The sequence below is a fragment of the Haliotis rufescens genome, unplaced genomic scaffold (assembly GCF_023055435.1).
Source record: "Haliotis rufescens isolate VD_foot unplaced genomic scaffold, xgHalRufe1.0.p SCAF_37, whole genome shotgun sequence".
NCBI lineage: Eukaryota > Metazoa > Mollusca > Gastropoda > Lepetellida > Haliotidae > Haliotis > Haliotis rufescens.
The window spans coordinates 2,450,513-2,464,762 of record NW_025964079.1 but is presented as its reverse complement, the minus strand read 5'-3'; the positions used below and the strand labels follow the sequence as shown (position 1 = coordinate 2,464,762).

Below are 14,250 nucleotides of genomic sequence, written 5' to 3'. Positions count from 1 at the left end.
AATCCTTTGCCTTACTGACAATGATCCTTTGCCATACTGACAATAATCATTTGCCATACTGACAATAATCCTTTGCCATACTGACAATAATCCTTTGCCATACTGACAATAGCAAAGCACAATTTTCTCCATAACATTTTTGTAATGAGTCAACAACAACAATTATGTTGACTTTTACATACTTGTCGTTATGGTACCACAGTAAATACAGACATCAAAATATATTGGCACTAAAAACAAACAAAACATATTGCAATTTGTCAACTGGAACCTATGGTACAGATGAAGATCTATAGCTATATGTACAGATTGAGCTATTGACACCAGCAAAACCATTTGATTGGATCCAGTAGCATCTGTGCATATTTTTGTTCTTCCTAAAAATATAATCTCAACATACTTGTTAAGCTCATGTTTAATAAATAGAGAAGATGCAGGGGTGGAATAACAGACAAGCCATGCAGTAGCATAAAACACTTTTGCGTACTGGTTGAGACGCACTGGTGTGGCTGCAGGACGCACTGGTTGGACTGTGATGCTTCATGGGGTAAGAGGAATGGTGCATCAAGCCAGGCTGGCACATTGTGTGAATATAAGGACACAGTTGTTTCATTGTGCACATTTCAAGCATAATTTCAGATAAGTATTATTTTGAAAATAAGTCATCAAAAATCATACAAAAAGCATAAAAATATAGACTAAGGAATCAATGGGCGTTATGAAAATATCACTCATTACTTATTTCTTTTTAGATTTCAGTATAGTATCTGATGCTGCTTTTAAATATTTAATGGTATGTATCATTTTCACAAATTACAACTTTTTCAACCTTCCATGTGCATGATATGTTGAATTACCTTTCACTATGTTAGCTCCACCCACCCAACACTTTCTGATTTAATTAATACTACTCAATTTTCGATAGGGATAATCAGATGGTCATTCTTCATATATTTCAATATACACTTGACATAAGAGTATCAGTTTTCCCTATCAAAAGCTGAGTAGTATACCTCCACCCAACCACACACACACACACACACACACACACACACACACACACACACACACACACACACACACACACATTTTATCTTATCCATCACCGAGTCGGGACAAAGATACTTGGCCTGACTTACTTTCTTTCAGTGTCAGAATGGGTCACTTTGAACATATAAACACAATTTTCTGTTGATCGGATTACAGATTAATCACTGTTAAATGATGTCATCAAACATTTCTTGAGACAAAATAATCATAATATATTGAACAGCTGAGTTAACAATGGCTGCCAAACTTCAAGGCCTTTTTGAGGACTTGATGACATCATAAGTCCGTTTCACAGTATAGAGAAATGTAAGGCCTTTACACATTGTGAAGAAAGGTAAGGCCTTTTTTCAGTGTATGAAAAAGGCCTTTTCACAGTACATAGATATTTAAGTCCGTTTCACAGTATAAAGAAATGTAAGGCCTTTACACATTGTGAGGAAAGCTAAGGCCTTTTTTCAGTGTATATAAAAGGCCTTTTCACAGTACATAGATATTAAAGTCTGTTTCACAGTATAGTGAGTGAGTGAGTGAGTTTGGTTTAACGCCGCTTTTAATATTATTCCAGTTATATCACGGCGTGTCAGCTTAATGTGGGAGGAAAGCCCGAAGTGATGCAGGTCTCAGACGTTTACCACTTCGGTGAAACCCACGAGCACGGGTATGGTGCTGACAAACCTAGGAACATAATCAGGGCGAACCGGGATTCGAACCCACAATCATAGGTTTCTGGCGTGTCCAGGGACGCAACTCTGCACAGCGAATCCCAGCGCCTTAGACGACTGGGCCACCCGTGCCCCCTTTCACAGTATAGAGAAATGTAAGGCCTTTACACATTGTGAAGAAAGGTAAGGCCTTTTTTCAGTGTGAAGAAAGGTAAGGCCTTTTTTCAGTGTATAAAAAAGGCCTTTTCACAGTACATAGATATTTAAGTCCGTTTCACAGTATAGAGAAATGTAAGGCCTTTACACATTGTGAAGAAAGCTAAGGCCTTTTTTCAGTGTATAAAAAAGGCCTTTTCACAGTACATAGATATTTAAGTCCGTTTCACAGTATAGAGAAATGTAAGGCCTTTACACATTGTGAAGAAAGGTAAGGCCTTTTTTCAGTGTATGAAAAAGGCCTTTTCACAATACATAGATATTTAAGTCCGTTTCACAGTATAGAGAAATGTAAGGCCTTTACACATTGTGAAGAAAGCTAAGGCCTTTTTTCAGTGTATAAAAAAGGCCTTTTCACAGTACATAGATATTTAAGGCCTTTTCACAGTACATAGATATGTAAGGAGGAGTTGTGATTGGTGGCAGTCATAGTATAGTATAGAGAGCTCTGCAAACAGACTTATTACTGTGAGGATTTATAACTGGTGGCTGTTATAGTACAGAGAGCTCTGGGAACAGGCTATCGCTGTGAGGAGCAATGAGTCGTGGCAGTGATAATATAGAGAGCTCTGCAAACGGGCTATCCCTGTGAGGAGCTTTACATGTCAGACATCAATCCAACCCGATATATCTACAATGTATGATGTCTCCGATCTTCTATTTCACAGGTCAATATAACTTCCTACCATTCCACACCATCAGCGTTAGAAATTGGCACTAGTCCTGTAGTCCTTACCAAACTGCCCAATAGTAAAGGTATACTAAGGACTAGTAGAAATTGGCCATTATTAAGGGTTTTGCTATATGTTATCATTATAAGGACTAGTGGACAAAAACTGTTAGTTTCTAACCCTGCACCATACAAGAATCATACATGGAAAAATCATTCATAATGTTTAATCAGTTGTTACTATGGTAACTGGAACATATGACATTACCGATAAACTGTTTGTGTAGGAGAAGCTTGGCGGCAGCGTGGAAGACTTGGCAGCCATGTTGGCTCCCTTCATGAAGTCAATCCCCTCACACAGTGACTTTGCCTTCGATATCCTCATCGACTGACTCATTTGGCGGTTCCGGTTCTCGTCCACCGTCTCGCCGTTATGAACTCGTATCTGAAAAAAAGACCACCATTGAAACAAGCTTCTTCTTCATTCTGAAGACATTCATTCATTTATTTAATATTACTTCTCGAGATGTATCACAAACAAACACCTTGCGCCTGTTCCGTATAACCATGGTAACACAATCGTAACTCATTCTTTAAAACATTTTTTAACATAGATCTATGATAACTGTAGTGCAAGGATCGTTTTGGGGAACAAGCCATGTACTTACATTTTCTCCTTAAATTACTAAAAATATAATAATTAAAATATCCTTAAAATGTGAAAAAAGTATAGAAATGCAAAGTGTTCTATAACTATCTATGCAAGAGAGCTTATTGTGTGGATGAAGGCAGAAGACGTGGTAGAGCGTAATTTATACACAACTGTTTCCCATGCCAGACATACAACCATTGTTCCACATATTCAAGAGGCAAGGATTAAAGTGTAATTTAATATTCAAATTTTATGATCAATTATTCTAAATTACATAACAGGATAGGAGACTTTAATGTTCACTAAGCAGGTAGACCAGGAGAAACATCACTGTTTGGGTTTAACATCTAAATTATCGTGAGTGAGTTGGGTTTAACGCGGCTTTTAACAGTATTCCAGTTATATCGCGGCGTGTCAGCTTAATGTGGGAGGAAAGCCCGAAGTGATGCAGGTCTCAGACGTTTACCACTTCGGTGAAACCCACGACACGAGCACGGGTATGGTGCTGACAAACCTAGAAACATAATCGGGGCGAACCGGGATTCAAACCCACAATCATAGGTTTCTGGCGTGCCCAAGGGACGCAACTCTGCACAGCGAATCGCGGCGCCTGAGACGACTGGGCCACACGTGCCCCCTCTAAATTATCGAGATAATGTCATTTGTGTTGACGAATTATATAAACTTAAGAGGGAGTGGGTTTAGCGTCACTTTGAATAGTATTCCAGTTATTTATATCACGGCATGTCAGCTTAACGTGGGAGGAAAGCACAAAGTGTTGCAGGTTTCCGACGTTTACTACTTTGGACTTGAAACCAAAATCATAGGTTTCTGATGTGCCTCAGGTATGCAATTCTGACTTGACCACACGTGCCCTGACATGAGTTTGTTTGTTTTTTGTTTTTTGTTTAATGCCGCACTCAGCAATATTCCAGCTATATGACGGCAATCTGTAAATAGTGATTGACATCATGAGCATCGATCCACATAATTGGGATACGATGACATGCATCAACAAAGTCAGCAACCGTGACCACCCAATCCCGTTAGTCTTCTCTTACGACAAGCATAGTCGCCTTTTACGACAAGCATGGTTTGCTGAAGACCTATTCTTCACGGATCACCCAGACAAGAGAATTACAGTGATTGGAAAACAACATGACAGCCAACTTCTCCTACAACAAACACAACTAATCCAATGAAGTCAATGATGCTGTTTCCCACTGAGTAGTAGAATAACTTACAGACATCACATTTGGAATATCAGTCTGCCATATCAAATGATAACAGCATGTCCTATATACTGTCAATCTTGAATGAACACCACTCACTCCTCAGATCTACAGGGGTGGTCGGGTAGCCTAGTGGTTAAAGTGTTCGCTCGTCACGCCTAAGACCTGGGTTCGATTCCCGACATGGGGACAATGTGTGAAGCCCATTTCTGGTGTCCCCCGCCGTGATATTGCTGGAATATTGCTAAAAGCGGCGTAAAACCATACTCACTCGCTCACTCAGATCTACAGCCTTTGTGTGTCATCTGCCGTCTTGTTTGTTGACACCTTCTCCGCATACCAATCAGTGAACTGTTGTTGGTTCAATTATTTTATTGCCTTTGAACTTCCATAATGCAAATTGTAGCTCTTTAGACAACTGGGCCCCCTGGGCCCCAGTATTAACTGAAGATGTCATATTGTCAAATTACTTTTGAAAAATTTGGGTTGATATTGAAAAAAAAGCAATACATTATTATATGCACTTTACATGCATTAATTCTTCATCATTTAATTGACTGCAAACCACGTTTGACTACTCAACTGATATATGAGAGTTCTCAACACACACAGCAATTAATTCAATTTTTCAACGAATATCTGTATGTATAATGCATACACAACAATATTTATCTATCTGGAGCTAAACATGTTCCTCTCTTCCTTGTGCTAGTTTTCATTTTGACAAAAAAAGATCCCTTTGTCTGGGAATGAGAACAGAGATGCTATTTACTTCAGAATGTACACACGTGAACAACTATAGCTTTCAGGAAGTTCATTTTTAATTCATACTACACGCAAACAAATAGATGTGTTGAATTGCATCAGGATAGAATTGTAAAGTAACAATGTTTGAATAGACATGCTCCAGACACAGAGCTTCCTGACCAGGATGTGTTATCAGCGTGACAGCATTGCAATGTTCAACTGTTTTACAGAAATACATCCTTCAACCTTGTCTTATGGGTTAGATTCATCCCCGCTACCAAAGTCCTGGATAGTATTTTAGGCTTTTCAAAATAACGCTGCCCTAAATTTTTGCAAACATAGAATAGAATTAACATTCTCAGGAGAATCTGTTTATTAATTTCAGTTGTTTACTGATCACAATTGTTTACTGATTTCAACACAATCATTTGTTTACTGATCTCAACACAATCTCACAATAATCGAGGACCAGACATCATGAGCATTGATCCATGCAATTGGGATCGATGACATGCATCAACCATCAACCATCGCCTCTTACGACAAGCATAGTCGCCTTTTACAGTAAGCATAGATTGCTGAAGACCTATTCTATTCAGGGAGTCATCATTATTAAAATATGGGTAAATATTGTATATTTTATCAACATACTTCAAGAGGCTGTACATAATGTTGATATCTGATGTAAGAAATTAACAACTCGTGGTTGTCGTTTATTGCACAATAAAACACTATAGGGAGAAAAAAAGTGGTTTATTCTCCCTTCAGTGTTTTATTGAACAATAAACAACTCCCACTCGTAGTTTATTTCTTAAATAGAAGAAATGTCTCCAATCACCAGGACCCCCTCCCAGTCATCCTGCCGAAAGATGGAGGCATCTTTGCTGTGTAACTACATTCAAACACTTGCAAACAATTATTGCATTGTACAAAAAGATAGACGGAAAATAAAAAGCGCAAAGCTCTTGAAGTGAATGAGAGGTGCTTCCACAACAGGTGACAGTACAACAGTAGCAGCAGTGCAATCAGGCTTGGAGCAGGTAAAACAGTGAGTCAATGGTTTGACAATGACCCCAATAGGCAACTGTCTGTGTCATACAATCCCAATAGTCAGCTGTCTGTGACACCCAATCCCCAATAGTCAGCTGTCTGTGACACCCAATCCCCAATTGTCAACTGTCTGTGTCACCCAATCCCCAATAGTCAACTGTCAGTGTCAACTAATCCCCAATAGTCAGCTGTCTGTGACACCCAATCCCCAATAGTCAGCTGTCTGTGTTACCCAATCCCCAATTATCAGCTGTCTGTGACACCCAATCCCCAATAGTCAACTGTCTATGTCGACCAATCCCCAATAGTCAACTGTCAGTGTCACCCAATCCCCAATAGTCAGCTGTATGTGACACTCAATCCCCAAAAAGTCAGCTGTCTGTGACACCCAATCCCCAATAGTCAGCTGTCTGTGTTACCCAATCCCCAATAGTCAGCTGTCTGTGACACCCAATCCCCAATAGTCAACTGTCTGGGCCACCCAATCCCCAATAGTCAACTGTCTGTGACACCCAATCCCCAATAGTCAGCTGTATGTGTTACCCAATCCCCAATAGTCAGCTGTCTGTGACACCCAATCCCCAATAGTCAACTGTCTGTGACACCAAATCCCCAACTGTCTGTGTCACTCAATCCCCAATAGCAGCTGTCAGTGTCACCAAATCCCCAAAAGTCAACTGTCTGTGACACCCAATCCCCCATAGTCAACTGTTTGGGCCACCCAATCCCCAATAGTCAACTGTCAGTGTCACCAAATCTACAATAGTCAGCTGTCTGTGACACCCAATCCCCAATAGTCAGCTGTCTGTGACACCCAATACCCAACTGTCTGTGTCACTCAATCCCCAATAGTCAGCTGTCTGTGTCACTCAATCCCCAATAGTCAACTGTCTGTGTCACCCAATCCCCAATAGTCAACTGTCTGTGTCACCCAATCCATAAAAGTCAACTGTCTGTGTCACCCAATCCCCAATAGTCAACTGACTGTGTCACCCAATCCCCAATAGTCAACTGTCTGTGTCACCCAATCCCCAATAGTCAACTGTCTGTGTTATCCAATCCCCAATAGTCAACTGTCTGTGACACCCAATCCCCAATAGTCAACTGTCTATGTCACCCAATCCCCAATATTCAACTGTATGTGTTACCCAATCCCCAATAGTCAACTGTCTGTGTCACCCAATCCATAAAAGTCAACTGTCTGTGTTATCCAATCCCCAATAGTCAATTGTCTGTGACACCCAATCCCCATTAGTCAACTGTCTGTGACACTCAATCCATAAAAGTCAACTGTCTGTGACACCCAATCCCCAATAGTCAACTGTCTTTGACACCCATTCCCCAAAAGTCAACTGTCTGGGACACTCAATCCCCAAACGTCAACTGCCTGTGCCATTCAATCCCCAATAGTCAACTGTCTGTGACACTCAATCCCCAAAAGTCAAATGTCTGTGACACCCAATCCATAAAAGTCAACTGTCTGTGCCATTCAATCCCCAATAGTCAACTGTCTGTGACACTCAATCCCCAAAAGTCAAATGTCTGTGACACCCAATCCCCAATAGTCAACTGTCTGTGCCACCTAATCCCCAAAAGTCAACTGTCTGGGTCACCCAATCCCCAATAATCAACTGTCTGTTTTACCCAATCCCCAATAGTCAACTGTCTGAGTCACCCAATCCCCAAAACTCAACTGTCTGAGTAACCTAATCCACAAGGGCACATCTAAAGCAGCTGGACATACAACTATCTTCGGCACCCAATCCCCAAAAGTCAACTGTCTCAGTCACCCAATCCACAAGGGCACATCTAAAGCAGCTGGACATACACTGTGATCAGAAGGCAGCTGCCAGAATGTCTCTCCTGTTTTGACATGGCAGAAAAACTCATCCCCAGACTCGTTCCTAATCCTCTCATACTGAAAGAAAACAATCAGCTACAAAAAGAACAAAACAAAACCATTCCCACCTAGAAAACATAATACTACAGGAAACCATGGAAACAAACAAAACAAATTACATGGCCACTAAGGTAAATATTTCCCGAAGTAAATTGGGCAGATTACTCTCTAAGGCCATTATTCTTCTATTTCTGCCGATTTTTTTTCTGAGAAAGTTGGAAAAAAAAGTAGGGGAAAATATAAATTAAATAACACCAGCTTCCTTTCAGTACCTTTGATTAATTAACCCACAAGTGTCCAATGTTTTCTGGGAAGGTGGGCAATCTCAGCAGAGTGAGTGAGTGAGTGAGTGAGTTTGGTTTTAAGCCGCTTTTAGCAATATTCCAGCAATATCACGGCGGGGGACACCAGAAATGGGCTTCACACATTGTACCCATGTCGGGAATCGAACCCAGGTCTTCTGTGTGACGAGTGAACTCTTTAACCACTAGGCTACCCGACCACCCCCAGCAGAGTCAGTGTACCAAGGGCAGGTGAACAAATTCTAGATTCATAATCTGGCTGATTATGCACAAAATCAGCTGTGAGTGATGAATTTCATGAAAAATAGCAATGTCTTACTGAACATTACATAAGTGCTGCTGCTGATGTCTATTTTAAAAACCGCCTCCGTGGTCAAGTGGTAGAGCGTCCGCCCGGAGAGCGGAAGGTCCGGGTTTTGATCCCTGGCCGCGTCATACCAAAAGACGTTAAAAGATGGTACTTGTTGTAACCCTGTCTGGCACTCGGCATTAAGGGGCTAAAACAAGGACTTGTCAGCTCGGAGTCAGTATACTGTGTCTGAGTGGGCTATTCATGTTAAACTGCGGCATGGTATCCCAGTGAGCTAGCACTATAAATCTGCCACAGTCCGGACTAGTACAAGCAGCCACACAAACGCAAACACGTACATGCACGTCTCTACATAAGTGCAATAATCTTGGACGCGACGTTAACCCCATTTCACCTCACCTCTATTTTAAAACAATTGAGTAATCACACAATGCTGCACGTGACAAATAAGTAAAGAAAACATTTGTATCTAATTTTTCTCATTTTTTTATAAAAGGGTACTTGAACAAATAACAGTGAGTGAGTGCGTTAAAATTTAATGTTGCATCGGCATTATCTTAACCATATAGCGACAAGAGGACAAATGAAAGAATAATGACCCAAGAGCATGCAGAGTAAAACGTTTTACCTATCTATTGCAATATTTCTCAATGGACAGGACAATAGTGAGGTCCTTGTTGTCACTGAGTATATACCAAATACTTACATCGACTTACATTATTGGACATAGTTGTCAAGAAATTCTTATCTAATGTATTTTAGATAAATGAAAATTGAAAAGTTGAAGAAATTCTTGCAGGTATAGCGAAGGTACTGGGTATTTCCGAATAACCTTAGGCAATGGCATAAGCAAAGACTTTCGGAATTGAAGAATTGTTTTCATAAATTGACCAAGTCTGTTGACATTTTCATTGATCATATTCAAAAGCATGGTAAGAAACCAAAGCAATATGAGAATAAAACAATTATGCAAGACCAAAAAGCTAAGAGGCCACATTCAAATGACCACAATCTTTTGAGGTAGAGCAGCTTAATCGTTCTCCCCCCTCAAAAATTACCAACAATATTCAAACAGAAAAACTTACTAAACTGGACGCTCTATGATATTTCTATGGAAACAAAATACAGTAAACATGGTAAAGCAAATTAAACTTCACACCAAAAATAAAATAAATCGATACATTCAGTTGTTTTTGTTTCAAATGAGTCAAAACTAGATAATAAAACAAATAACTAAAACATATTTTTGAATTTTTTAATGGTGTTGAAAGAGACTCGGACTGAAGTAATTTCATCTCTGCTGACCTTGTCTTTTGTCTTCTTGTGTACGTGGAAAACCTTCCCATCATCCTTAACCTCATCATATTCTGACTCCCGTGAAGTTAGGCTCCCTGTCAGGTCAAAGTTCACCTTCGGTAAAGTCGGCGACAGTTTCTCTGCAATTTTCTGTTTTAAGAAAATGAAACCAATTGAGTTAAGTGAAACAGGTTTGAAAAATAATTATTATCCTATTGCAGCTGTCATAGTTACTATTTACACAAACTTTCAGCAAGATCATACATTTAGTTCTTTTGTAACCCTTGTCCGACCGAGGTAGTTCTTTACAAGAAACCCTTGGTCGACAAATGTTGTTCCTTACAAGCAACCCTTGGTCTGACTAATGTAGTTCTTTACAAGCAACCCTTGGTCTGACCGAGGTAGTTCTTTACAAGCAACCCTTGGTCTGACCGAGGTAGTTCTTTACAAGCAACCCTTGGTCTGACCGAGGTAGTTCTTTACAAGAAACCCTTGGTCTGACCGAGGTAGTTTTTTACAAGCAGCCCTTGGTCTGACCGAGGTAGTTCTTTACGAGCAGCCCTTGGTCTGACCGAGGTAGTTCTTTACAAGCAGCCCTTGGTCTGACCGAGGTAGTTCTTTACAAGCAGCCCTTGGTCTGACCGAGGTAGTTCTTTACGAGCAGCCCTTGGTCTGACCAATGTTGTTCTTTACAAGCAACCCTTGATCCAAATTGCCCTTTGGGGGACAAACATCGGGCACTTTGGACCGTTTCTGGGACCATAGCTATGAAATGAGTCTGGTTTCAATAAAATTACATGGTACCTTCGGTGACATAACTTCTACCTATATTATGTGGTGAGTTAGTGATAAGAGAAATGGAGGTGGTGACGCCATTTCCCAAACAAGGTTTAGTGCTGAATGGCTCCAGGGCCCTTATCATAATACAAAGGAGACATCATACACTGGATAATCAGGGATGACAAGTATGGGGCACTGGCGACCTCTTTCATTCCGTAAACCACTTTAGGAGACAAGCATGGGGCACTGGCGACCTCCTTCATTCCAGAAACCCCTTTATCAACAACCCTTGGTCTGACCAATGTTGTTCTTTACAAGCAACCCTTGGTCCGACCGAGGTAGTTCTTTACAAGCAGCCCTTGGTTGGACTAATGTTGTTCTTTACAAGCAACCCTTGGTCCGACCAATGTTGTGCTTTACAAGCAACCTTTGGTCCGAACGAGGTAGTTCTTTACAAGCAACCCTTGGTTGGACCAATGTTGTTCTTTACAAGCAACCCTTGTTCCGACCGAGGTAGTTCTTTACAAGCAACCTTTGGTCGGACCAAGGTAGTTCTTTATCAACAACCCTTTGTCTGACCAATGTTGTTCTTTACAAGCAACCCTTGGTCGGACCGGGGTAGTTCTTTACAAGCAACTCTTGGTTGGACCAATGTTGTTCTTTACAAGCAACCCTTGGTCCGACCGATGTAGTTCTTTACAAGCAACCCTTGGTCGACAAATGTTGTTCTTTACAAGCAACCCTTGGTCTGACTAATGTAGTTCTTTACAAGCAACCCTTGGTCTGACCGAGGTAGTCCTTTACAAGCAACCCTTGGTCTGACCGAGGTAGTTCTTTACAAGAAACCCTTGGTCTGACCGAGGTAGTTCTTTACGAGCAGCCCTTGGTCTGACCAATGTTGTTCTTTACAAGCAGCCCTTGGTCTGACCAATGTTGTTCTTTACAAGCAGCCCTTGGTCTGACCGAGGTAGTTCTTTACGAGCAGCCCTTGGTCTGACCGAGGTAGTTCTTTACAAGCAGCCCTTGGTCTGACCGAGGTAGTTCTTTACAAGCAGCCCTTGGTCTGACCGAGGTAGTTCTTTACGAGCAGCCAAATTGCCCTTTGGGGGACAAACATCGGGCACTTGGGACCGTTTCTGGGACCATAGCTATGAAATGAGTCTGGTTTCAATAAAATTACATGGTACCTTCGGTGACATAACTTCTACCTATATTATGTGGTGAGTTAGTGATAAGAGAAATGGAGGTGGTGACGCCATTTCCCAAACAAGGTTTAGTGCTGAATGGCTCCAGGGCCCTTATCATAATACAAAGGAGACATCATACACTGGATAATCAGGGATGACAAGTATGGGGCACTGGCGACCTCTTTCATTCCGTAAACCACTTTAGGAGACAAGCATGGGGCACTGGCGACCTCCTTCATTCCGGAAACCCCTTTAGGAGACAAGCATGGGGCACTGGTGACCTCTTTTATTCTGGATACCCCTTTAGGCGACAAGAATAGGGCACTGGCGACCTCTTTCATTCTGGAAACCCCTTGAGGAGACAAGCATGGGGTACTGGGGACCTCTTTTCTTCCGGAAACCCCTTTGGGAGACAAGCATGGGTACTGGGGACCTCTTTTCTTCCGGAAACCCCTTTGGGAGACAAGCATGGTTACTGGGGACCCCTTTTATTTCGGAAACTCCTTTGGGAGACAAGCATGGAGTACTGGGGACCTTTTTTATTTCGGAAACACCTTTTGGAGACAAGCATGGGGTACTGGGGACCTCTTTTATTTCGGAAACTCCTTTGGGAGACAAGCATTGGCATTGGGGACCTCTTTCCTTCTGGAAACCCCTTTGGGAGACAAGCATGGGCACTGGGGACCTCTTTTATTCTGGAAACCCCTTTGGGAGACAAGCATTGGCATTGGGGACCTCTTTCCTTCTGGAAACCCCTTTGGGAGACAAGCATGGGCACTGGGGACCTCTTTCATTCTGGAAACCCCTTTGGGAGACTAGCATGGGACACTGGGGCCCTCTTTTATTTCGGAAACCCCTTTGGGAGACAAGCATGGGGTACTGGGGACCTCTTTTATTCTTGAAACCCCTTTGGGTGACAAGTATGGGCACTGGAGACCTCTTTCATTCTGGAAACCCCTTTGAGAGACTAGCATGGGACACTGGGGAACTCATTTCCTCCGGAAACCCCTTTGGAGGACTAGCAAGGGTCACTGGGGGCCTTTTTCCTTCTGAAAACCCCTTTGAGTAACAAGCATGGGCACTGGAGACCTCTTTCCTTCTGGAAACCCCTTTGAGTAACAAGCATGGGCACTGGAGACCTCTTTCCTTCTGGAAACCCCTTTGAGTAACAAGCATGGGCACTGGGGACCTCTTTCCTTCTGGAAACCCCTTTGGGAGACAAGCATGGGCACTGGGGATCTTTTTTATTCCGGAAACCCCTTTGGGAGAGGGGCACCAGTGACCCTGAGGGAACGGCAGAGGTTAATTGTTAATCATACCTGATTTTTATGCCTAGGGGGTTTGAAAGCCCTTTCGCCTGTGTCTTCATTAATATAATAGGGTCTTCCTGGTCCATGTTCATTGTAGATATACCAGGGGAGATATTCTACCAGCCTACGTCCTGGGTCCCCTTCTCCTGGTAGTGGAGGCACAAAGTTCTCTCCTTCTCCAGGCAGCGGTAGGTTAGCATATTCTATTGGTTCATGCTGAAAATATAAATACGTAATTTTTAGCAGGAAAAATATAATTTATACCAATCCCGACTCACTCTTATTGCTTATCACAACACATTTCCGAAAGGTAATGGGAACTTCCTTAACTGTGTTCCCGGACAACAGAAAAAAACCCAGCTCACCCAAACGCATCCTTGGACTGCACATGCGCTCCGGAAACACATGTCCAAGCACGTCACTTATACTTGTATACGTGTCATTATCTCATTTTCATGCCAAATGAGTACAGTCAAGTCGTTAATCCGACACTAATAATGGGAACTGATTAAATCAGTGGTATTCAGACCTGTAAATCCTACATTCTCAGACTCTGACACACCAAATTTGCAATGAATTACCGAAATCACTTATTAATCAGTCTCGTTAATCTGACACAGTGTGATCTGAGTACTCTGTGGTCATCTGCCCGCAAGTACGCAGCCCCATGTTTTGATGTGAGATGAGTCTCCTTAAAGGGCAAGTTCACACGGAAATGAACCAATTTTTCTTGTACTTTTTCCACATTAAAAGTGTTAACATAGAAGTGTCATAGACAAAAATATAAAAACATCATATTTAATTAACATATTTTTTGCATTAAAACGATTTATATTTTTCACATTAACCAAGTGTTCTATTTCCATAACAAAAACACCATGGCTTA

General features: G+C 41.7%; 1 protein-coding gene across 7 annotated transcripts in view; it reads right to left on the bottom strand.

Annotated features, from left to right (window-relative positions):
- The window catches only part of LOC124140465 (rho GTPase-activating protein 15-like), a 71,257-nt gene that overhangs the window by 33,289 nt on the left and 23,718 nt on the right, over positions 1-14,250 (bottom strand). For 4 of the 7 annotated variants that reach the window (XM_048381279.1, XM_048381282.1, XM_048381283.1 and 1 more), the window contains exons 2-6: positions 13,374-13,580; positions 10,097-10,237; positions 9,877-9,900; positions 8,108-8,197; positions 2,867-3,043 (exon numbers count right to left, since the gene is read on the bottom strand). In XM_048381279.1, the coding sequence (XP_048237236.1) occupies positions 2,867-3,043; positions 8,108-8,197; positions 9,877-9,900; positions 10,097-10,237; positions 13,374-13,580 (639 nt within the window). The remainder of the gene's footprint in view (positions 1-2,866; positions 3,044-8,107; positions 8,198-9,876; positions 9,901-10,096; positions 10,238-13,373; positions 13,581-14,250) is intronic. The other 3 variants (XM_048381284.1, XM_048381280.1, XM_048381285.1) reach the window with 3 other exon arrangements.